At 50.2% G+C, this 24587-nt stretch overlaps 1 protein-coding gene across 3 annotated transcripts in view; it reads right to left on the bottom strand.

The window, feature by feature from the left end:
* phactr2 (phosphatase and actin regulator 2) overlaps positions 1-24587 on the bottom strand; it is a 203460-nt gene that overhangs the window by 42902 nt on the left and 135971 nt on the right. Inside the window, exons 4-6 of one of the 3 annotated variants that reach the window (XM_085979209.1) lie at positions 20107-20235; positions 12083-12310; positions 7605-8058 (exon numbers count right to left, since the gene is read on the bottom strand). In XM_085979209.1, coding sequence (XP_085835335.1) covers positions 7605-8058; positions 12083-12310; positions 20107-20235 — 811 coding nt within the window. The remainder of the gene's footprint in view (positions 1-7604; positions 8059-12082; positions 12311-20106; positions 20236-24587) is intronic. The other 2 variants (XM_085979212.1, XM_085979210.1) reach the window with 2 other exon arrangements.

Genomic DNA, 24587 nt, shown 5'->3' with positions numbered 1-24587 from the left:
GCGCTCCCCAATCCCTTTCTAGGGTTCCCCTCAACCTGTCGTTGCGAGCGGCAGGCGGTAAGGCAGGGGGCGCCACTCAATATCCAGTCTGGGGCACTAACGGGGCATTGCGCACTCGACTGACGTCACGATCTGCCGGCGCAGGAGATCGTGGCGGGAGTGTTTAGCAACGCCGCAAAATGTCTGGTTAATTTCGCGAGCGGTGCAAACATCGCCGCACCCGGGCGTTAGTTGCTTTTCGCCCCATTAGCGCCCTCTTAAGGCGCTAACGGGAGGCGCAAACAACTGAATTTTTCCCCCCTATGAGTTTTTAAAAAAAAATTCTTTGATCACTTTAATTTACTTAGTTATAAAAATATTGGAGATAGGGCAAAAGGCTGTTTTACTGGGCGGGGTGGTTGGGAGGCGGGAGGAGGTCCTGTGATGGAACCTCCAGGCAAATGTCCAACCCGAGATGGTGAGCCTACACCCCAGGATGCCTAAAGAAAAACTAGCCGATCCAAAACTGGGCCAAACCATTTTTCAGGCCTCCGGGGCGGCCGCCTAAAGCAGGCATTAGGACCCTTGCTAATGAGGGGTCCCGACGCCCGGTTAAGGACCCCCACCAGAAATTGGGTTGCCCTCAGGTGTCCGGGATGTGGATGCGGCCTAGCCAGCAGCAAGGGCGAGTTGCATTTTTATTTAAGTTTCTGCGAATCCAGGAAAGGCAGGAGTGATCCTCCAGGCTTCACAGTACGTTCCACAGTCACTGTCGTCTGCCGTCATTTTCCCCTCGACCACCCCGCCCCCCGCTTTGTACTTCGCTCCATCCCCACCCCCCCCCCGCATTGGAGAGGGTGCAGAGGAGATTCACCAGGATGTTACCTGGGCTGGAGCGCTTCAGCTATGAAGAGACTGGACAGGCTGGGGTTGTTTTCCTTAGAGCAGAGAAGGCTGAGGGGGGACCTGATTGAGGTGCACCAAATTATATGGGGCACAGATAGGGTAGATGGAAAGGAACCTTTCCCCTTAGTAGAGGGGTCAATAACCAGGGGGCATAGTTTCAAGGTAAGGGGCAGGAGGTTTAGAGGAGATTTGAGGAAAAACTTTTTCACCCAGAGGGTGGTTGGAATCTGGAACTCACTGCCTGAAAGGGTGGTAGAGACAGGAACCCTCACAACATTCAAGAAGTATTTACATGAGCACTTGAAACGCCATAGCATACAAGGCTACGGACCAAGTGCTGGAAAATGGGATTAGAATAGACAGGGCTTGATGGCCGGCGCGGACACGATGGGCCGAAGGGCCTCTTTCGGTGCTGTATAATTCTATGACTATATGATCTGAGGGCTGCTGCTGGCTTGAACTTGAACACTTTCTTTGGGAGCAGCCTGTGGAGGCGAGATGGGCATCCTGACTATTTAGATGTGGCCTGAGGACCAATTTCTCGTGATTCCTTGTGGGGAGTGGGGGGTGGGGGGGAGGGGTGAATAGAGAGCGTTCCCTGTGCTCATTTCGAATCATACAGCACAGAAGGTGGCCATTCGGCCCATCGTGCCTGTGCTGGCTCTGTGAAAGAGCTCTCCAATTACTCCCACTCCCCCCTTGCTCTTTCCCCAGCGCCCTGCAAAATTTTTTTTCTATTCAAGTATTTATCCAATTTCTCCCTTCATTACCATTTAGGGTTAAGGGGGCGATTCGTCAGAATTTACTTCCTCAAGGTGGCAAAAGGTGAAAAACTCTTGCCCAGTGTGAAGGCCGAAAGCAGAGTGTAAGAGGTGGGATATGCTCGACCAATGTGATAAAGGTCTCCGTGGCTGACACGGACAGGTTAACTCAGAATGACCCTAGACCAGTCCTCCCAAATCGTTTAGAAAAACAAAACAGTGAGTAAGTAAGTACTTGTTGGGAGTATTAAAAATCACATTCTAGGCCCTTCTCCCCAAGTACCAGTTTTTGAAAAGTATCTCCTCAGAGAAATGCCGGGGGTCAGGGAACAACCGCTCACCATTGCACTATGCTTTAATAAGGCTTTCTACCCACCCTCGTTTCAAAACCTGCAGTGCAAACCCCTCCGCAGCCTTGCCCCCGTCCCGTCATCCACACCTTGCAGCCTCCTCGAGCCCCTGACTGCCCATCTTCCCTCTCCTCTCCTTCCTCAACCCACTGTGTCTCAGCACCCTGGAGTTTCCCCTCTTCTTTGTTGCCCAAAAGCCACCCCCCGCCCCCCCCAACTTTCAGGCAAACCTTTGGCCACCTCCCCTAACCCCTCACCCAGTTCCGATCCCCTTCTCTTGAGAAGCCCTCGGGTGTTTAGCTCCGTGATTGGACTCTGCACCGGCGCGAGTTTCCGCAAACGCGTCTTTGCCACCTCATTTTACTTTTGTCATGGCAGCGTTTTCAGCATGAGAATTTAGTGCAACTTTACACAAGGACCGAGGCCCTATAACTTTAGGGTAAGCTTTAGTGTTAAAGGATTTAATCAGCAGAATACCAACTCCTCTCCCAGGGCTGGTTGAACACTAACACTGCTCTATTGAAACAAGTCACTGAAATATCAACAAGATATCTTGAGCCAATATTGATTTTTTTTTATAATGGTGGAGCAGGTTGATTTACTGATGCGGTTCGTTATATGTGTGGGTTTTGTTCACTGTAGGTGGCTCTTCACTTCTGCCTTTTACCTTGACTGGCCCTCCACACACTGTTCCCTGTCCTGGGATGGGATGGGACAGTGGGCTTCCCTTTGATTCTGCAACACCACAGTGAAACCACTTGCATGGATGCTGAGTGACAGTCGTCCCCGGGGAATGGCTCTGCCCAATTTCCCCTGAGTGGGATAGCCCACCCTCCTTCCACTGTGACAAGGTTGAAACAGAGGACTGAGCTATGCTGGGGAAACTGAGGGCCCAGCCAACATTGCCCAATGTGTGGGGCCCCCGCGTTGTCACTCAAACACAGCTGCATTGTCAGTCAAACACAGCTGCACGGGAGACTGCGCTGGCAGTCAAACACGGGGTGACTCTGTGCCACTTAATATTCCAGTTGCCTTGCACACTTCCAAAGAAACAAATGATCATTTGGGTTTCCCTGATGCTGATGTCTATCAGAGTGCCTGAAGGGGGTGCTGTTTCCAATTTATTAATTCTTCAACGGGTATCAGCATGTTCCACCCAAAACGGCAAAACCCTTTTAGATATTTACTGCAACTCATGTGGATTTCTACATTTGTGGAGAATCAGGAAAAGTTGGCATATTTAAATTTAAAAAAAACAATGGCTTATCCTAAATTATTTCTAAGTCTAGGCAATCAGCCTCAAGTGTTGGATAGATAGTCATTCTGTGGATGTGGGCGTCGCGGGCAAGGCCAGCATTTATTGCCCGTTCCTAGTCGCCCTGAGAAGGTGGTGGTGAGCCTTCTTCTTGAATAGCGGTTTTTGATACAATTGAGGGGCTTGCTAGGCCAATTAATAGGGCAGTTCAGTGCCATTCGCAATGCCTCAGATAATGAAGCAGTCCGCATGCAGCAAGAACTGGACGACATTCAGGCTTGGGCTGATAAGTGGCAGGTCACATTCACGCCACAGAAGTGCCAGGCAATGACTATCTCCAACAAGTGGGAGTCTAACAACCGCCCCTTGACATTCAACGGCATTACCATCGCCGAATCCCCCACCATCAACATCCTGGGGGGTCATCATTGACCAGAAACTTAACTGGACCAGCCACATAAATACTGTGGCAACAAGAGCAGGTCAGAGGCTGGGTATTCTGCAACGAATGTCTCACCTCCTGACTCCCCAAAGACTTTCCACCATCCACAAGGCACAAGCCAGGAGTGTGATGGAATACTCTCCACTTGCCTGGATGAGTGCAGCTCCAACAACACTCAAGAAGCTTGACACCATCCAAGTCAAAGCTGCCCGCTTGATTGGCACTCCATCCACCACCTTAAACATTCACTCCCTCCACCACCGGCGTACCGTGGCTGCAGTGTGTACCATCTACAAGATGCACTGCAGCAACTCGCCAAGGCTTCTTCGGGAGCACCTCCCAAACCCACAACCTCTACCACCTAGAAGGACAAGGGCAGCAGGCGCATTGGAAAAGCACCGCCTGCAAGTGCCACTCCAAGTCACACACCATCCTGACTTAGAAATATGTCGTTGTTCCTTCATTGTTGCTGGGTCAAAGTCCTTGAGCTCTCCACCTAACAGCATTATCTGTGGAGTTGTGAATGGCGCTGAGCACTGTGCAGTCATCAGTGAACATCCCCATTTCTGACCTTCTGTTGGAAGGAAGGTCATTGATGAAGCAGCTGAAGATGTTTGGGCCCAGGACACTGCCCTGAGGAACTCCTGCAGCGAAGTCCTGGGGCTGTGATGATTGACCTTCAACCACCACAACCATCTTTCTTTGTGCTAGGTATGACTCAAGCCATTGGAAAGTTTTCCCCCCGATTCCCATTGACTTCAGTTTTACTAGGGCTCCTTGATGCCACACTCGGTCAAATGCTTCCTTGATGTCAAGGGCAGTAACTCTCACCTGACCTCTGGAATTCAGCTCCTTTGTCCATGTTTGGACCAAGGCTGTAATGTAGTCTGCAGCTTGATCCAAAATTGGTTTAGTGGCAGGAGGCAGAGGGTGATGGTCGAAGGTTGTTTTTGTGACTGGAAGCCTGTGTCCAGTGGTGTACCGCAGGGATCGGTGCTGGGTCCTTTGGTGTTTGTACTGTACGTTAATGATTTAGATATGAATGTAGGAGGTATGATCAGTAAGTTCGCAGATGACACAAAAATTGGTGGAGTGGTAAATAGCGAAGAGGGAAGCCTCAGGCTACAGGACGATATAGACGGGTTGGAATTTAACCCTGAAAAGTGTGAGGTGATGCATTTTGGGAGGACTAACAAGGTAAGGGAATACACAATGAATGGTAGGACCCCAGGAAGGACAGAGGATCAGAGGGACCTTGGTGTGCATGTACATAGATCCCTGAAGGCAGCAGGACAGGTAAATAAGGTGGTTAAAAAGGCATATGTGATACTTGCCTTCATTAGCCGAGGCATAGAATATAAGAGCAGAGAGGTTATGATGGAGCTGTACAAAACGCTAGTTAGGCCACAGCTGGAATACTGTGTGCAGTTCTGGTCACCACACTATAGGAGGGATGTGATTGCAATGGAGAGGGTGCAGAGGAGATTCACCAGGATGTTACCTGGGCTGGAGCGCTTCAGCTATGAAGAGAGACTGGACAGGCTGGGGTCATTTTCCTTCATTGTTGCTGGGTCAAAGGCTGAGGGGGGACCTGATTGAGGTGTACAAAATTATGAGGGGCATAGATAGGGTAGATAGAAAGGAACTTTTCCCCTTAGTAGAGGGGTCAATAACCAGGGGGCATAGTTTCAAGGTAAGGGGCAGGAGGTTTAGAGGGGATTTGAGGGAAAACTTTTTCACCCAGAGGGTGGTTGGAATCTGGAACTCACTGCCTGAAAGGGTGGTAGAGGCAGGAACCCTCACAACATTCAAGAAGCATTTTAGATGAGCACTTTAAATGCCATAGCATACAAGGCTACAGACCAAGTGCTGGAAAATGGGCTTGATGGCCGGCGCGGACACGATGGGCCGACGGGCCTCTTTCTGTGCTGTATAACTCTATGGCTCTGTGACTCTATGAGTGGTCTTGGCGGAACGCAAACTGGGCATCAGTGAGCAGGTGCCGCTTGATAGCACTGTCGATGACACCTTCCATCACTTTGCTGATGATTGAGACTAGACTGATGGGACGGTAATTGGCCGGATTGGATTTGTCCTGCTTTTTGTGGGCAGTACATTCCTGGCCAGTTTTCCACATTGTTGGATAGAGGCCAGTGTTGTAGCTGTACTGGAACAGCTTGGCTAGAAGCGTGGCTAGTTCTGAAGCACAAGTCTTCAGCACGACAGTTGTGATGTTGTCGGGGCCCATAGCCTTTGCTGTATCCAGTGCACTCAGCCGTTTCTTGATATCACGTGGAGTGAATCGAATTGGCTGAAGACTGGCTTCTGTTGTAATGTAGGTGGAGAGAGAGGCAAAGAGGTTTAGGGAGGGAATTCCATGGCCTTGGGCCTAGACAGCTGAAGGTACGGTTGCCAATTGTGGAGCAAAAGAAATTGGGGATGCACAAGAGACCACAACTGGAGGAACGCAGAGATCTCGGAGGGTTGTAGTGCTGGAGGAGTTTATTTTTTATTCATCCCTGGGATGTGGGTTTCTCTGGCAAGGCCGGCATTTATTGCCCATCCCTAGCTGCCCTTGAGAAGGTGGTGGTGAGCCGCCTTCTTGAATCGCTGCAGTCCGTGTGGTGAAGGTACTCCCACAGTACTGTTAGGGAGGGAGTTCCTGGATTTTGACCCAGCGATGTTTAAGGAACGGACAATATATTTCCAATTCAGAATGGTGTGTGACTTGGAGGTGGCGGTGTTCCCATGCGCCTACTGCCCTTGTCCTTCTAGGTGGTAAAGGTTGTGGGTTTGGGAGGTGCTGTCGAAGAAGCCTTGGTGAGTTGCTGCAGTGCATCTTGTAGATGGTACACACTGCAGCCACGGTGTGCCGGTGGTGGAGGGAGTGAATGTTTAAGGTGGTGGATGGGGTGCCAATCAAGTGGGCTGAGGATGGTGTTGAGCTTCTTGAGTGTTGTTGGAGCTGCACTCATCCAAGCAAGTGGAGAGTATTCCATCACACTCCTTACTTGTGCCTTGTAGATGGTGGTAAGTCTTTGGGGAGTCAGGAGGTGAGACACTCACCGCAGCATATCCAGCCTATGACCTGCTGTTGTGGCCACAGCATTTATGTGGCTGGTCCTGTTGAGTTTCTGGACTAGCTACACAAAAGCTTTGGCGACTGGAAGATGGTGTGATGGGACAAGCAGAGCACACCTGCAATTCTCTGTACAATCTGCTCCCAGTTCAGCCACTTGGCTCACTAGGTAGCTCTCTCGCCTCTGAGTCAGAAGGTCGTGGGTTCAAGTCCCACTCCAAAGACTTTGGCATGTCATGTTAGCTGACACTCCAGTGCAGTACTGAGGGAGTGCCGTCTTTCGGATGAGACATTACACCGAGGCCCCGTCTGCTGTCTCAGGTGGATGTAAAAGATCCCATGGCCCTGTTTCAAGAAAGAGCAGGGGAGTTGTCCCGGGCCAATATTTATCCCTCAACCAACTCACTAAAAACAGATGATCAGGTCATTTCTTCTCATCGCTGTTTGTGGGAGCTTGCTGTGCGCAAATTGGCCATTGTAATGTCCTACATTACAACAGTGACTGCACCTCAAAAGTACATCATTTGCTATGAAGCACTTTGAGACGTCCTGAAGTTGTGAAAGACACTGTATAAATGCAAGTTCTTTCATTCTTTTGCCAGGCTTGGTTGGATCAGAAGGTTGTGTAGTGATTATGGACCTTAACCAAAGGCCGTGAGGTCAATTGTGAAGCTGAATTCAGTTTCACGATTTGTTATTTATGGCCTCTCCTTCTGGACCTCTCAACTGCTGGAGACAGTCTGCTTCTATCGCCCCGTCCCACACCCATCATATCGCCCCATAATATCATACGTAAACCCAACAGCCCTGACGGGAGGTCTTGAGGACTTACCCCTTTAGTGTTTCTTCAGTTGCTGTCAGGGCAGTGTCTGTCTGCCCCCGGGAGACCTCCATTTCTCCACCAGTAACGTCGGGCTGGCTGGGATCGGCAAGGGGTGCTTCCTCCTGAAGGTTCTGCGGTCGGGACGGTTCAGATTGGTCGACACCTTGGTCAAAACCCGTTTCAGATTTTTCAAACTTGGCCTTTGCCTTCTGGGCGAGGTCTCCGGGCTGAGGCGATGGTGGATGGGCCACTGCCGGAAGTCCGAAGGAGTCGCTCTGACTTGGTCGCAGAGAAGAAGGTTGAGAAGGAAGGTCGGAATGTTTTCCTGATTTCCACAGCGTGTTCCCCGTGCCAGGGAAGCCTGGCGTATCCTGAGGGCGGTTGGTATTCATAGAATGAAGCTGAGATGGAGACTGTGGTGGTGACAGCAAATTAGAGAGCTTCTCTAACTGGCAGGACTGATCTGGAATCAGATTGTACCATGGTCATCAAACAACCAAATCAAAACAGTCTTCAAAATAGCTTGCTAACCATCTACAGTAAACCCATGGAAAAAGTATTTAAAACCATGACTTTTGTGTAACGCACGTTGTACACTGCCCCAGAAAACCCTCTTACATCAGTTATAGAATGAAGTAGATGTACAGCCCTCTTGGGTGTCTGTCAGCCATGGCTCAGTGGGTTGTGGGTTCAGGTCCCACTCCAGAGGCTTGAGCACATAACCCAGGCTGACGCTCCCAGTGCAGTACTGAGGGAGCGCTGCACTGTCAGAGGTGCCATCTTTTGGATGAGACATTAAACCGAGGCCCCGTCTGTCCTCTCAGGTGGATGTAAAAGATCCCATGGTGCTGTTCGAAGAAGAGCAGGGGAGTTCTTCCCAGTGTCCTGGAAAATATTTATCCCTCAACCAATGTCACTAAAAACAGATTATCCGGTCATTAATCCCATTGCTGTTTGTGGGAGCTTGCTGTGCGCAAATTGGATGCTGCGTTTCCTACATCATAACAGTGACTACACTTCAATAGTACTTCATTGGCTGTAAGTCGCTTTGGGACGTCCTGAGGTTGCGAAAGGCGCGATAGAAATGCATGTTCTTTCTTAATATGAGGTGGCCACAGGGCAAAGCGCACTTGATGTTACTCAGTCAAGCACTTCCAGAGTATAGCATGGGATGGACGCAGGGCAAAGCTCACTCTCCATTGCTCTCAGTCAATACCCGACACAGTAACAGTTTCAGGCAGGAGAAACCCTTCGGCCCATCGAGCCCAGCTAATCACAGTATTACCTTGGTGTATTTCTAATAACCCTGGATCCCATTTGTTGACAGGAGCCTGTCTACTTCCTTCTTGAAACCCATTAAGGTTTCTTGTTCCACCATTCATGCCGGTAGTCAGTTCCACATACTTACCATCCTTAAGACCAACTTTAGAAACTCATTAGTGTGGCATTACCACTCCTTGCAAGCTTTCTGAGTCTGGCAATTTGACACCAAGCCTCCTGAACTATACCCAGTTTTATTGCTGGACACTGATAGGAAACTAAGAATAGGATTGAGTTTGCTGAAACTCATCTAGCAAAACACCATGGCCATCTGAAAGAAGAGACTGTCATCTGGTTATTCTGGACTGCGTTCCAAACCAGCTCACTGGGTCAAAAGGACAGTGAGTTAAGGCTGTGTGAGCTTTACATGTCATAACCAAAGGGAACAGCTCAGCACGAACGCTAAACCACTGAATTCTCAACGTGTAGACCTAACATCAGACTGCTGTTTGTCCAGCCTCAGAGCGAGCTTTGAAATGGGGCTTGAAGGAAGGGATAGAAAATGGGCACCGAGGGGGCAAGAGTTATCAGGAACCTTTTAGGAGAGTTGGCGGCAATAAAACATTTATTGAGGAAGGATGTTCTTGCCATGGAAGGAGTGCAGTGAAGATTCACCAGGCTGATACCTGGGATGGCAGGAATGACGTGTGAGGAGAGATTGGGTCGATTGGGCTTGTACTCGCTGGAGTTTAGAAGAATGAGAGGGGATCTCATTGAAACTTATAAAATTCTAATAGGACTCGACAGACTAGATGCAGGAAGGATGTTCCCGATGGTTGGGGAGTCCAGAACCAGGGGTCACAGTCTAAAGATAAGGGGTAAGCCATTTAGGACAGAGATGAGGAGGAATTTCTTCATCCAGAGAGTGGTGAACCTGTGGAATTCTCTACCACAGAAGGCAGTAGAGGCCAATTCATTAAATATATTCAAGAAGGAGTTGGATATATTTCTTAAGGCTAAAGGGATCAAGGGATATGGGGAGAAGGCAGGGACAGGGTACTGAATTTGGATGATCAGCCGTGATCTCATTGAATGGCGGAGCAGGCTCGAGGGGCCGAATGGCCTACTCCTGCTCCTATCTTCTATGTTTCTATGTTTCTATATTTACAGAAGCAACGGAATGGCAGCTGTTGGGCCCACTGGTCTCTTCGCTCTGATGGATCCACCCTGGGGCTTGTCCGTTAGGGGTTAGATCTTCCCATGCTTGCAGAGGCAGACAATGGGTGCAATTGGCAAGAGGTTGTGGAGAGGAGTTAGACTGGACAAAAACGCTGAACAAAACAGAACCAACCATTAAAATGCCACCAAATAAGTTTGCACGACAGATCAAAGCCAAACCAACCCAAGGCATAGAAGTGAAAACCGAAAATTATTTTATGCTGAATTTAAGTGGAAGTCAATAAGAGTTTACTGAAAGTAATATTATTCAATCCCATTAATGTCTGTCTTTCTTATTGTTTAACCTTCACACACGGTGAGGATTACTTGTCATTCACCTAGAAATACTGTCTGTTTAAGAAGTTTAAAAAAATTTGTGCTTGTGGATCTGGGCGTCGCTGGCAAGGCCGGCATTTATTGCCCACCCCTAATTGCCCTCGAGAAGGCGGTGGTGAGCCGCCTCCTTGAACCGCTGCAGTCCGTGTGGTGAGGGTGCTCCCACAGTGCTGTTAGGGAGGGAGTTCCAGGACTCTGAGGTACTGACGCTAAAGAACGCCGATATTGTTGTGATCTGGAATGCACTGCCTGAAAGGACCACTGCTTTTCTTGATATATATTAATGACTCGGACTTGGGTGTACAGGGCACAATTTAAAAATTTGCAGGTGACACAAACTTGAACAGTGAGGAGGATAGTGATAGATTTCAAGAGGACATAGACAGGCTGGTGAAATGGGCGGACACGTGGCAGATGATATTTAACACAGAAAACTGTGAAGTGATACATTTTGGTAGGAAGAATGAGGAGAGGCAATATAAACTAAACTAAAGGGTACAATCCTAAAGCGGGCACATGAACAGAGAGACCTGGGGGTATATGTGCACAAATTGTTGAAGGTGGCAGGGCAGGTTGAGAAAGCGGTTAGAAATGCATACGGGATCCTGGGCTTCATAAATAGAGGCATGGAGTACAAAAGCAAGGAAGTTATGATGAACCTTTATAAAACACTGGTTTGGCTTCACCTGGAGTATTGTGTCCAATTCTGGGCACCGCATTTTAGGAAGGATGTGAAGGCCTTAGAGAGGGTGCAGGAAAGATTTACAAGAATGATTCCAGGGATGAGGAACTTCAGTTACATGGGTAGACTAGAGAAGCTGGGGTTGTTCTCCTTCGAGCAGAGAAGGTTGAGAGGAGATTTGCTAGAGGTGTTCAAAATCATGAGAGGTCTAGACAGAGTAGACAAAGAGAAACTGTGGCGGAAGGGTCGAGAACCAGAGGACACAGATTTAAGGTGGTTGGCAGAAGAACCAAAGGCGATATGAGGAAAAACTTTTTTACTCAGCGGGTGGTTAGGATCTGGAATGCACTGCCTGAAAGGGTGGTGGAGGCAGACTCAATCACGGCTTTCAAAAGGGAATTGGATAAGTACCTGAAGGAAAAGAAAATTTGCAGGGCTCCGGGGAAAGGGCGGAGGGAGTGGGACTAACTGAAGTGCTCTTGCAGAGAGCCGGCACGGGCTCGACGGGCCGAATGGCCTCCTTCTGTGCTGTAACCATTCTATGATTCTATGATTCTACTGCTGAGGGGCACTAATCCAGCAAAGTGCTCTGCCAGGTGTTGGCCCAGTCCAATCATTTTAACTTTATAAGTTACTGCAAGGTTCAATCATCCCAGGGAAAGACCCCAAACCCTAGACATCTTGAAGACCATTCTCTAGAGGGACTGAAAGTGCTTCTAAGGAAGTAGAGTGCAGGTCAATGTCTTCTGACTGAAAGGCACCTACTGTAGGGGGTGGTTACGCAACTCGCTCAATGAAACTATAGCACTATGCACAACAGAAAGGAACAACACAGACACGCATGCTTGCACAGTGTTAAGTTAATAGATAAAAGTTAGACCAGGCCTCTCTCTCTCTCTCTCTTGAAGAATTACACAATCTCTCTCATTAGTCCAGAGTCACCAGCAAAGCAACACATTATAGCAACGTCAGCAGACAGGTCACCACTTACGCTCTGTATTAATGCTCCAGTTGGTTGGCTTGGGGGGCACGGGCGGGCACCTGGGCACGGGCGGGGGAGACTGCTTTACCGAATCGTCTTCGTTAGCAGCAGCAGCAGCAGCGGCGATGGCGGTGGAGTCAAGGACTTGGGCAACTGGCGGCGGTGATGGCTGAGCTTCCTGAGAAGGTTGGACTTTGCAAACATGGCAGTTTTCAGGCGGTTCTACAGGACGAGTTTCTGTAGTTCAAGCACAGAGCAACAAGTTAAAGGCCACATAGAGCGAAGCTATAACCTCTCTGCCCTGGAGGAGGTGCCAATCGCGCCCACCGCTCGATCATCAGGTGGTGGGGATGACGGGTTCAATCGTCACCCTGCGCTCACAGAATTGAAGGATATCGGTGCTGGGGAATGGGAATCTTTCTTTTCACGCCCATTGTTGCCACTAAGTCTTTCACACAGAGCATAGAAAACACCACCCAGGGCAAGAAAAGGCCCATTGGCTCATCACAGTTCAATCCTCTAGTATCCCAATTCCAGCAGTCTAGTATCCAATCGCATCTTGAGCACCCTTAATGCCTGTGTCTCCAATCCCCTGTCAATTCCTCCTGCCATTGGGATTTACTCTTCATTTTCTTATACGCACACCCTCTGTCCCCCATCCCATGGCCTGATTTTAAACAAATATTCTGGATTTAACTCACCTAACCCATCTAGTTTGTTTATATGCTCCCAGGGTAAGGGGATCAAGGTATAGTGCAGGAACGTGGAGTTGAGGTCGAAGATCAGCCATGATCTTATTGAATGGCGGAGCAGGCTCGAGGGGCCGTATGGCCGACTCCTGCTCCTAATTCTTATGTTCATAAGGTACCCCATGGAGTGAAGACTCAGGACTGTGCCCTTGTAATTCCAGCTAGGGCCAAGGTGCCAGGGTTCCATCGGCAGTCGCGGGACTGGCAAATGGGACAACACCTGGTTCTGCCAAGGTTCCGTCTCATTGGGAGAAGTTCTGATGGTGGAGAGGGTGGGGTGGTGATGTCTGGGGGAGTTTCCGGCCTTCTCCTGACCTCTGCCCAGTACACCCTTTGAAGGTCTCAGTGGAATTAACAACAGCTCAGAGATGGAACGAGTTCCCCACCACCACCACCCCCCACCCCCATCCCCCAGGACTCTTCCTGCTAAAAGGTAGTTGATCCCAGAGGCGTTTGTTTGCCTCAGAAAATGCCCGACCTGCTCCAGTGGGAGTTGTCAGATGGTAAAGCCGTACCTGGTCATTGGGCACGTCCGTTGGCCCACAGCGTCATTCCGACTGTTGCCGGTGGAGAGTGGTGGGGTGCGGCCGATTACTTGCAAACTGTGCCCGCCCCCCAAGGCTGGAAATGAAGCCCCCTCCATCCCGCAATTTGGAACAAGATCTGGGCCTCCTCGCTTGGGTGCACGTACAGTCCTGCCGGAATTGCACTTTTGCTAACATAGCAGGCTGCTGGAATTTCGGAGCCCAAGATTTTCCTGATCTTAGTCCGTCCTCCCTTACAGTCGAAATCGTTCTTTCGTTATTCCTCATCTTGGTGTCCTCTCCAACGCTGGCGGAATCCTAATGTGGCGTGATGACTAGAATTGGGCGCTGTACCCTACACAAGGCTTCACCAGCGCACTGCACAGCTCCGGTGGAACATCAGTACACATGCACGCATTCCGATGCTCTGCCTGCTTATATCCCCGGTGTTTTACGAGCTGTGTTACTTGCCCTTCCACACTGTCTAGACATCAATAGCAACAAGTCCATTTTTACTTGCAGGCCCCTCTGAGCCTCGCTTTCCCGGTCCAATTCCACCCATTTTGTACTTGCCCTGTTTCACCAAAGTGTTGGTCTGTTTTGCATTGATTTGCCACGATTAAATTTAATTTGCCATCGATCCGCCCAATTGCAAAATGATCCCATTCCTTCGTCAAATCGTTAGCTGCGTCTTCCAGTTCTACTGCCCTCCCTACTTCAGCATCTTCTCCAGACTTGATAGTTGATGCAAGAAAACTACTAGGCACTTGGTCTAAGCATTAAACAAAGCTTTAATCAACTGTTTTTCAACATGGAGATCTAGTTGTGTCCTTCACTAGTTCCTGTTAAAGAATGTCCTGAGCAAGCTGGGCCCATGCCCGAGTATTTATACTCTCCCTGGACAGCGCCACCAGCAGGCCGCCCAGTATTATTACATAAGTCCTTCCACATGAATGACAAGATTCCTGTCAATAGTCTTATATTGGCTTCAGTAACCATGTCCACTTTTATGTACATTAAAAACAACAGGCTGTGGTAGGCCTGCATTTAACACCTTCCCCAGTCAGACATTACACCTCTCATTAGAACTCAGTTTCCTTTCTTCCAATCAATGTCACGTCTGGTCACATACGCTGCCTTGAATTCTCATGGTTTTCATGCTAAATCTTGCCAAAGCCTCTGAAAGTCCAGCATATTATAGAGTTCCACTATCTATTATCTCTAGTCTTCAAAGTCACAGGAGGTTTGCTGGGCATCACCTCCCCCTTCTAAAGGCATGCTGACTTATCTCTGTTCAGGTTCCTGATATTCCTCCAACCTACCTAGCAATAATCACAGGCTGCATTCAGAGTAAAGCTCCCTCTCCTCCTCGATGGCTGCCTATACCAGGAATGAGGGGCTTCAGTGATGTGGAGGGACTGGAGAAGCTGGGGTTGTTCTCCTTCGAGCAGAGAAGGTTAAGGGGAGGTTTAATGGAGGCATTCAAAATCATGAAGAGTTTTGATGGAGTAAATAAGGAGAAACAATGACAGGAGGGCCGGTAACCAGAGGACACAGATTTAAGGTCATTGGCAAAAGAACCAGAGGGGAGATGAGGAGAATTTCTTTTACGCAGTGAGTTGTTGTGATTTGGAACGCGCTGGCTGAAAGGGCGGTGGAAGCAGATTCAATAGTAACTTTCAAAAGGGAATTGGATAAATACTTGAAGGGGAAAAATTTGCAGGGCTGTGGGGAAAGAGCAGGGGGGAGTGGGACTAATCGGAGAGCTCGTTCAAAGAGCCGGCACAGGCAAGATGGGCCAAAGGTCCTCCTTCTGTGCTGTATGATTGTATGATTCTACTTATAGCTTTCAATTATCATCTGGTAAACAGATAAGTGAAGAGATTTGTTTACAGGTGGGATTTTGGAACTCTTGTCAATCAAATTGTGAAACCTTATGCAAAAAAACAAAAGGGCTGCTGGGTGAGCCGTGTTGATCATAGTTCAACGACCAGACATCAATTATGGGATGTTTTCATTTCACGTGTACTCTGGGCCGTGGAGCATTCCACAGCCTGTCCTTATTTTCGAGATTTGGCAACACACACATTGCCAACAAAACAGATTGCCAACTACGATATTTTGCTGACTGACCACAAACCTAGTCACGAAGGAGCAGGTGCCATCACAGCTCCTTATAAATAGAGCGAATTAATGTCTAAACAATGTCACGGTGCATCTCTTTTTCAATCACAGTCATGGCCTCCTACCGCCTGGAAGCCTAGGAATGTAGCTGAGCGAGCTATTGCTCATGGAAGGACATCAAGGACAATAGAAAATGCACGAATGGGGAACCCCCAGCGGTACATGGGCGGTAGGGTGGTCCGTACCTCTCCGGTCCACCCGTCTTTCTCCACCGCATTCCTGGGGCACGGGGGCCTCCTCCTCTATGCCACATGTTCCACGCTTCCATCCCCACCCTCTGCTATTCCTCCGTCGCCATTTACACTTACTCTGGACCCGTCTTTTGTTTCCTTACTTGTCCCATTACCATCCCCTTCTTGCACCACCATCTCTTTTGTCATTTAATCTCTCCTGCCTTCCACCCTGTCACAGGCCTCCCCTTTTGTTCTTTCCTGCTTCCCTGTCTCGTTATTACAATATTTACTCCCAGTTAGTCTCAGGTTAGTCAGGATGACTACAGCACAGTGTAGCTGACCAAAGAACATCACGATACTCTCGGACTTCATTGAGACGGGCAAGGTCATAGGGTCATGGAGTCATAACGGCACAGAAAGAGGCCATTTGGCCCATCGAGTCCATGCCTGCTCTCTGTCGAGCAATCCAGTCAGTCCCATTCCCTCGCTCTATCCCCGTAGCCCTGCAAGTTTATTTCCCTCAAGTGCCTATCCAGTCTCACCTTGAAAACATGGAGTGTCTCCGCTTCCACCACTTCCATCGGCAGCGAGTTCAAGGTCATCACCACTCGCTACATAAAAAAGTTTTTCCTCACGTCTCCCCTTGTATCTCTTGCCCAAAATCTTAAATCTGTGTCCCCTAGTCCTTGTACCATCAACTAGTGGGAACAGCCTTTCCCCGTCTAGCCTATCCAAACCCGTCATAATCTTGTACACCTCTATCAAATCACCCCTCAACCTCCTTTGCTCTAATGAAAACAAATCCAGATTCTCCAACCTGTCCTTGTAGCTAAGATCCCCCATCCCCGGAACCATTCTGGTAAATCTCCTCTGCACCCTCTCAAGGGCCTTCACATCCTTCCTAAAGTGTGGTGACCAGAACTGGATGCAATTCTCCAGTTGTGACCTAACCAGCGTTTTATAAAGATTCAGCATAACTTCTCTACTTTTCTACTCAATACCTCTATTTATGAAGCTCAAGATCCCATAGGCTTTGTTAACCAGTGCAGTGGCAATAAAAACAGGGAATTTTTATACTGTACAAAAAAATTAAATCCATTGGGATATAACAAAGCAACTTGTATGACCTTGTATGTTCTCTCCTATGCCTTGTGTCGCACTGTGCCATGTCATGCCCCAGCCGAGAGATTTGGGGAGGTGGTGTGTTTCCAGGCCTCTAGCTCTATCACAATGGGCATGGAGAGAGAGCTTCCCGCACCCCCACCTCCACGGTGACCCTCCCTCCGACTGTGTCCCTTTTACTGTGCAGGAAGCCTCTGGCTGGGCTGAGCATCAGGTGGCACAGAGTGGGAGGGTGGGCCTTTGCTGGTGTGGGTTCTCCATCCACTGCGGCCATGAGGAACTGGGTGTTTCCTCCACAGGATGAACAAAGATACCTCAAGACAGACAGCGAGACTGCTCTTGAGCAGCCCTTAGTGGCCAGCTCATTCATTCTGGGGATCTGGGCATCGCTGGCACGGCCGGCATTTATTGCCCATCCCAAGTTGCCCTGAGAAGATGGAACGAGGCTATTTCAGAGGGCAGTGAAGAGTTAACCACGTTGGTGAGACTGGAGTCACATATGATGACAGCAAGTTTCCTTCCCTAAAGGACATGGGTTTTTACAACATGTGATAGCTTCATGATCACTGTTACTGATACCAGCTTTTTATTTCCCGCTTTAACTTTAAACTTCAATGGTGGAATTTGAACACGGGGTGGATTTTCATTGAGGAGGCGGGACTACAACTTTTGGGGTTGTAGTCCCGCCTCCATCGAGTTCTAGCCAACCCACCCGATTTAGACTTGATTGACCTTGTTGAGCCCGCCCAGCGGGCTCAGCAGGCCAATTAAGGGCCACCCAGCAACAGGTGACGTCACAGATTGAAATGTCATCTTTCAAGACCTTTTGACAGATGAAATATCAGCGTTTCACAGCTGTTTGAAGCTGTCAAACACTGACAATCTGTACTCCAAGTTAATTCCTTCTCTCCGGAACAGAAAGCAGAGGCTACAGATTTTGACAGATCGCGGCCATTCTGCTTTCTGTGCCGGTGAGATGAGGGACTCCCGAGACCTGAAGGAAGGAAGGCTGTAAAGGTAAGTAAAGGTTAGTAAAACTTCTTTAAACACTTTACACACACCAAACACACTTACCTTGGCACTCATGCACCCATCACTCACCTGAACACTGGACATCTCGACCCCTCCAAGTCCTTCAACCCGACGGTCCGCCTCCTCTAACTTGGCGTGGTTTGGAGCCATCGGGCATCCCACATTTCAACAATGAAAATAGGGATTAGGCTAAAAACTGCCTGTTAACTACCTGTTAACAGGCAGTTAATTGGCACTAATCCCCTTCCCGCCTCAGGGAGGCGGCTCCCAGTGCGGGGCGGGTACCCGCCACCTTTGAAACTGGCATGGAGGAGGGTTGGGGGCGGGATGGGATCGTGCCCCCCGATTTCGGGATTTTAAACCCCCACACGCCTCCCAATCCCGACTCCACGGCCCAATGAAAATCCAGCCCATGTTCTCTGGATTATTAGTCCAGTAACATAACCACTACACTGCCGGGGTACCTGGGGTCTAACATGTAGCCATGCAGAATAGGGAGGAAATCATTTCTACGCATTTTGTTGAGGGTACTACTCCTTCTTTCTTCCCCTCAGTTTTCGCCACGCGTGGCCCATGCTCAGATCGCGCAGTCTATTCGAACATTTCGCACCAACCCTCCACGTCTCATTTCCCTCCTTTATGTTCACAGCCACAACAGACAAGCAACGTGCTTCCTTCTGTCAACCGTCACTGACATGAATCAGTCATTTATGAAAGAAAGACTTATGAAATAATACTGAGTGGCCTACGGGTGGCGATGTCCAGGGAGAGTAATAATACTCGGGCACGGGCCCAGCTTGTGCAGGACATTCTTTAACAGGAACTAGTGAAGGACACAACTAGACCTCCATGTTGTAAAACAGTTGATTAAAGCCTTGTTTAATACTCAGACCAAGTGCCTAGTAGTTTTCTTATGTCAGTCACGCTACACCAGCACTGGCCATCAGCAAAGAGTCTCTGAATGCTCGGCTTAGTAGCGGCCCTCCTGACCTAGCTAGGTAAAGCGTGGGAACGGTAGCCCAGCGGCGAGCAGCTCAGAGGCTGCAAGGCCAGGCAAGCTTCTGGATTGTCGTAAAAATCCAACGGGTTTGCTCACTAATGACCTCCTATCAACCCTGACCTGGTCTGGCCTACAAGTGACTCCAATCCTCTGGGTGACTCACTGCATAATGTAGCACAGAAGGAGGCCAAGCAGCCCAAAGAGCTATCCAATTGGTCCCATTCCCCACAGCCCTCCAAATTTCTCCTTTTCAAGTACTTATCCAGTTCCCTTTTGAAAGTTACTATTGAATCTGCTTCCACTGCCCTTTCAGGCAGCGCATTCCAGATCACAACAACACGCTGCATAAAAAAATATAAATCTGCTCGTCTCCCCTCTGGTTCTTTTACCAATTATCATAAATCTGTGTCCTCTGGTGACCGACCCTCCTGCCACTGGAAACAGTTTCTCTTTATTTACTCTATCTTGCCATGGAAGGAGTGCAGCGAAGATTCACCAGGCTGATACCTGGGATGGCAGGAATGACGTACGAGGAGAGATTGGGTCGATTGGGCTTGTACTCGCTGGAGTTTAGAAGAATGAGAGGGGATCTCATTGAAACTTATAAAATTCTATCAGGACTAGACAGACCAGATGCAGGAAGGATGTTCCCGATGGCCGGGGAGTCCAGAACCAGGGGTCACAGTCTAAGGATAAGGGGTAAGCCATTTAGGACAGAAATGAGGAGGAATTGCTTCACCCAGAGAGTGGTGAACCTGTGGAATTCTCTACCACAGAAGGCAGTGGAGGCCAATTCATTAAATATATTCAAGAAGGTGTTGGATATATTTCTTGAGGCTAAAGGGATCAAGGGATATGGAGAGAAAGCAGGAACAGGGTACTGAATTTGGATGATCAGCCATGATCTTATTGAATGGCGGAGCAGGCTCGAGGGGCCGAATGGCCTACTCCTGTTCCTATCTTCTATGCTTCTATGTTTCTATCAAAACCCTTCACGATTTTAAACACCTCTGTCAAATCCCCCCCTCTCTTAACCTTCTCTGCTGTAAGGACAACAACGCCAGCTTCTCTCCACTCAACATAATTCACTCTGAAGTGAACCATCAAATTGGAAACAATCATAGGGTCAGCTCACCCAGATGGTGTGAACTGGAGACCCATCCACCCGGTAGCACAGCGTGCTGACAACGCCCTGACTCATCTCCTGTACGAGCCACGCATTTTGCAATCACCTCATTTGAAGCATTACCTGTCCGTTGCACCGGAGCGGCCGTGTCCGTAGCACCAGCATCAGTCGTGCTTTCTATCACCGGTTCTACTCTGATGGGTAACGCGTGTATCGTGTGTCCATTCCTGAATGTCACCTCAGTGTTTCCACCTTGTAACAAGAAAGGAGAGTTTCAACGAGGTGACATTACGTTACACGGCAGAACACATCTTGTGACCATAACAGCGGGGCCAAATTGGTTCAACAACAACAACTTGCATTTATATAGCGCCTTTAACGCTGTAAAATGTCCCAAGGTGATTCACAGGAACATTATCAAACAAAAATCTGACACCGAGCCACGTAAGGAGATATTAGGACAGGCCTTGGTCAAAGGGGTAAGTTTTAAAGAGCGTCTTAAAGGAGGAGAGGGCGGTAGAGAGGCGGAGAGGTTTAGGGAGGGAATTCCAGAGCTTAGGGCCCAGGCAGCTGAAGGCACGGCCGTCAACGGTGGAGCGATGGAAATCAGGGATGTTCAAGAGGCCAAAACTGGAGGAGCGCCGAGATCTCGGAGGGTTGTAGGGGCTGGAGGAGGTTACAGAGATCTCGGAGGGTTGTAGGGCTGGAGGAGGTTACAGAGATCTCGGAGGGCTGTAGGGCTGGAGGAGGTTACAGAGATCTCGGAGGGTTGTGGGGCTGGAGGAGGTTACAGAGACCTCGGAGGGTTGTAGGGCTGGAGGAGGTTACAGAGATCTCAGAGGGTTGTAGGGCTGGAGGAGGTTACAGAGATCTCGGAGGGTTGTAGGGCTGGAGGGGGTTACAGAGATCTCGGAGGGTTGTAGGGCTGGAGGAGGTTACAGAGATCTCGGAGGGTTGTACGGCTGGAGGAGGTTACAGAGATCTCAGAGGGTTATAGGGCTGGAGGAGGTTACAGGGATCTTGGAGGGTTGTAGGGCTGGAGGAGGTTACAGAGATCTCGGAGGGTTGTAGGGCTGGAGGAGGTTACAGAGATCTCGGAGGGTTGTGGGGTTGGAGGAGGTTATAGAGGTCTCGGAGGGCTGTAGGTCTGGAGGAGGTTACGGAGGTCTCAGAGGGTTGTAGGGCTGGAGGAGGTTACAGAGATAGGGAGGGTTGTAGGGGCTGGAGGAGGTTACAGAGATCTTGGAGGGTTGGAGGGCTGCAGGAAGTTACAGAGATCTCGGAGGGTTGTAGGGCTGGAGGAGGTTACAGAGATCTTGGAGGGTTGTAGGGCTGGAGGAGGTTACAGAGATCTCGGAGGGTTGCAGCGCTGGAGGATACAGAGATCTCGGAGGGTTGTAGGGCTGGAGGAGGTTACAGAGATCTCGGAGGGTTGTAGGGCTGGAGGAGGTTACAGAGATCGCGGAGGGTTGTAGGCCTGGAGGAGGATACAGAGACCTTGGAGGGTTGCAGGGCTGGAGGAGGTTACAGAGATCTCAGAGGGTTGTAGGGCTGGAGGAGGATACAGAGATCTCAGAGGGTTGTAGGGCTGGAGGAAGTTACAGAGATCTTGGAGGGTTGTAGGGCTGGAGGAGGTTACAGAGATCTCGGAGGATTGCAGCGCTGGAGGAGGATACAGAGATCTCGGAGGGTTGTAGGGCTGGAGGAGGTTACAGAGATCTCGGAGGGTTGTAGGGCTGGAGGAGGTTACAGAGATCTCGGAGGGTTGTAGGCCTGGGGGAGGATACAGAGATCTTGGAGGGTTGCAGGGCTGGAGGAGGTTACAGAGATCTCAGAGGGTTGTAGGGCTGGAGGAGGATACAGAGATCTCAGAGGGTTGTAGGGCTGGAGGGGGTTTCAGAGATCTCGGAGGGTTGTACGGCTGGAGGAGGTTACAGAGATCTCAGAGGGTTGTGGGGTTGGAGGAGGTTATAGAGGTCTCGGAGGGCTGTAGGTCTTGAGGAGGTTACAGAGGTCTCAGAGGGTTGTAGGGCTGGAGGAGGTTACAGAGATAGGGAGGGTTGTAGGGGCTGGAGGAGGTTACAGAGATCTTGGTGGGTTGGAGGGCTGCAGGAGGTTACAGAGATCTCGGAGGGTTGTCGGGCTGGAGGAGGTTACAGAGGTCTTGGAGGGTTGTAGGGCTGGAGGAGGTTACAGAGATCTCGGAGGGTTGCAGCGCTGGAGGATACAGAGATCTCGGAGGGTTGTAGGGCTGGAGGAGGTTACAGAGATCTCGGAGGGTTGTAGGGCTGGAGGAGGTTACAGAGACCTTGGAGGGTTGCAGGGCTGGAGGAGGTTACAGAGATCTCAGAGGGTTGTAGGGCTGGAGGAGGATACAGAGATCTCAGAGGGTTGTAGGGCTGGAGGAGGTTACAGAGATCTTGGAGGGTTGTAGGGCTGGAGGAGGTTACAGAGATCTCGGAGGGTTGCAGCGCTGGAGGAGGATACAGAGATCTCGGAGGGTTGTAGGGCTGGAGGAGGTTACAGAGATCTCGGAGGGTTGTAGGGCTGGAGGAGGTAACAGAGATCTCGGAGGGTTGTAGGCCTGGAGGAGGATACAGAGATCTTGGAGGGTTGTAGGGCTGGAGGAGGTTACAGAGATCTCAGAGGGTTGTAGGGCTGGAGGAGGATACAGAGATCTCAGAGGGTTGTAGGGCTGGAGGGGGTTTCAGAGATCTCGGAGGGTTGTACGGCTGGAGGAGGTTACAGGGATCTTGGAGGGTTGTAGGGCTGGAGGAGGTTACAGAGATCTCGGAGGGTTGTAGGGCTGGAGGAGGTTACAGAGATCTCGGAGGGTTGTGGGGTTGGAGGAGATTACAGAGGTCTCGGAGGGCTGTAGATCTGGAGGAGGTTACAGAGATCTCAGAGGGCTGTAGGGCTGCAGGAGGCTACAGAGATCTCGGAGAGTTGTAGGGCTAGAGGAGGTTACAGAGATCTCGGAGGGTTGTAGGGCTGGAGGAGGTAATAGGGATCTCGGAGGGTTTTAGGGCTGGAGGAGGTTACAGAGATCTCGGAGGGTTGTAGGGCTGGAGGAGGATACAGAGATCTCGGAGGGATGTAGGGCTGGAGGAGGTTACAGAGATCTCGGAGGCTTGTGGGGTTGGAGGAGGTTACAGAGGTCTCGGAGGGCTGTCGGTCTGGAGGAGGTTACAGAGATCTCGGAGGGTTGTAGGGCTGGAGGAGGTTGTAGGGATCTTGGAGGGTTGTAGGGCTGGAGGAGGTTACAGAGATCTCGGAGGGTTGTAGGGCTGGAGGAGGTTACAGAGATCTCGGAGGGTTGTGGGGTTGGAGGAGATTACAGAGGTCTCGGAGGGCTGTAGGGCTGGAGGAGGTTACAGAGATCTCGGAGGGTTGTAGGGCTGGAGGAGGTTGCAGAGATAGGGAGGGTTGTAGGGGCTGGTGGGGGTTACAGAGATCTTGGAGGGTTGTAGGGCTGGAGGAGGTTACAGAGATCTCGGAGGGTTGTAGGGCTGGAGGAGGTTACAGAGATCTTGGAGGGTTGTAGGGCTGGAGGAGGTTACAGAGATCTCGGAGGGTTGTAGGACTGGAGGAAGTTACAGAGATAGGGAGGTTTGTAGGGGCTGGAGGGGGTTACAGAGATCTCGGAAGGTTGTAGGGGCTGGAGGAGGTTACAGAGACCTCGGAGGGTTGTGGGGTTGGAGGAGGTTACAGAGGTCTCGGAGGGCTGTAGGACTGGAGGCGGTTACAGAGATCTCGGAGGGTTGTAGGGCTAGAGGAGGTTACAGAGATAGGGACTGTTGTAGGGGCTGGAGGGGGTTACAGAGATCTTGGAGGGTTGTAGGGCTGGATGAGGTTACAGAGATCTCGGAGGGTTGTAGGGCTGGAGGAGGTTACAGAGATCCTGGAGGGTTGTAGGGCTGGAGGAGATTACAGAGATCTCGGAGGGTTGTAGGGCTGGAGGAGGTTACAGAGATCTCGGAGGGTTGTAGGGCTGGAGGAGGATACAGAGATCTTGGAGAGTTGCGGGGCTGGAGGAGGTTACAGAGGTCTCGGAGGGTTGTAGTGCTGGAGGAGGATACAGAGATCTCGAAGGGTTGTAGGGATAGAGGAGGTTACAGAGATCTTGGAGGGTTGTAGGGCTGGAGGAGGTTACAGAGATCTCAGACAGTTGTAGGGGCTGGAGGAGGTTCCAGAGATCTTGGAGGGTAGTAGGGCTGGAGGAGGATACAGAGATCTCGGAGGTTTGTAGGGCTGGAGGAGGTTACAGAGATCTCGGAGGGCTGTAGGGCTGGAGGAGGTTACAGAGATCTCGGAGGGTTGTAGGGCTGGAGGAGGTTACAGAGATCTCGGAGGGTTGTACGGCTGGAGGAGGTTACAGAGATCTCGGAGGGTTGTAGGGCTGGAGGAGGTTACAGAGATCTCGGAGGGTTGTGGGGTTGGAGGAGGTTACAGAGGTCTCGGATGGCTGTAGGTCTGGAGGAGGTTACAGAGGTCTCAGAGGGTTGTAGGGCTGGAGGAGGTTACAGAGATCTTGGAGGGTTGTAGGGCTGGAGGAGGTTACGGAGATCTCGGAGGGTTGTAGGGCTGGAGGAGGTTACAGAGAT

This window comes from Somniosus microcephalus, chromosome 3 (genome assembly GCF_052327205.1).
Source record: "Somniosus microcephalus isolate GS21.2 chromosome 3, FLI_Smic_1.0, whole genome shotgun sequence".
In the NCBI taxonomy this organism is placed as follows: domain Eukaryota; kingdom Metazoa; phylum Chordata; class Chondrichthyes; order Squaliformes; family Somniosidae; genus Somniosus; species Somniosus microcephalus.
Note: the sequence above shows the minus strand (reverse complement) of the source record. Positions and strands in the feature narration are given on the sequence as shown.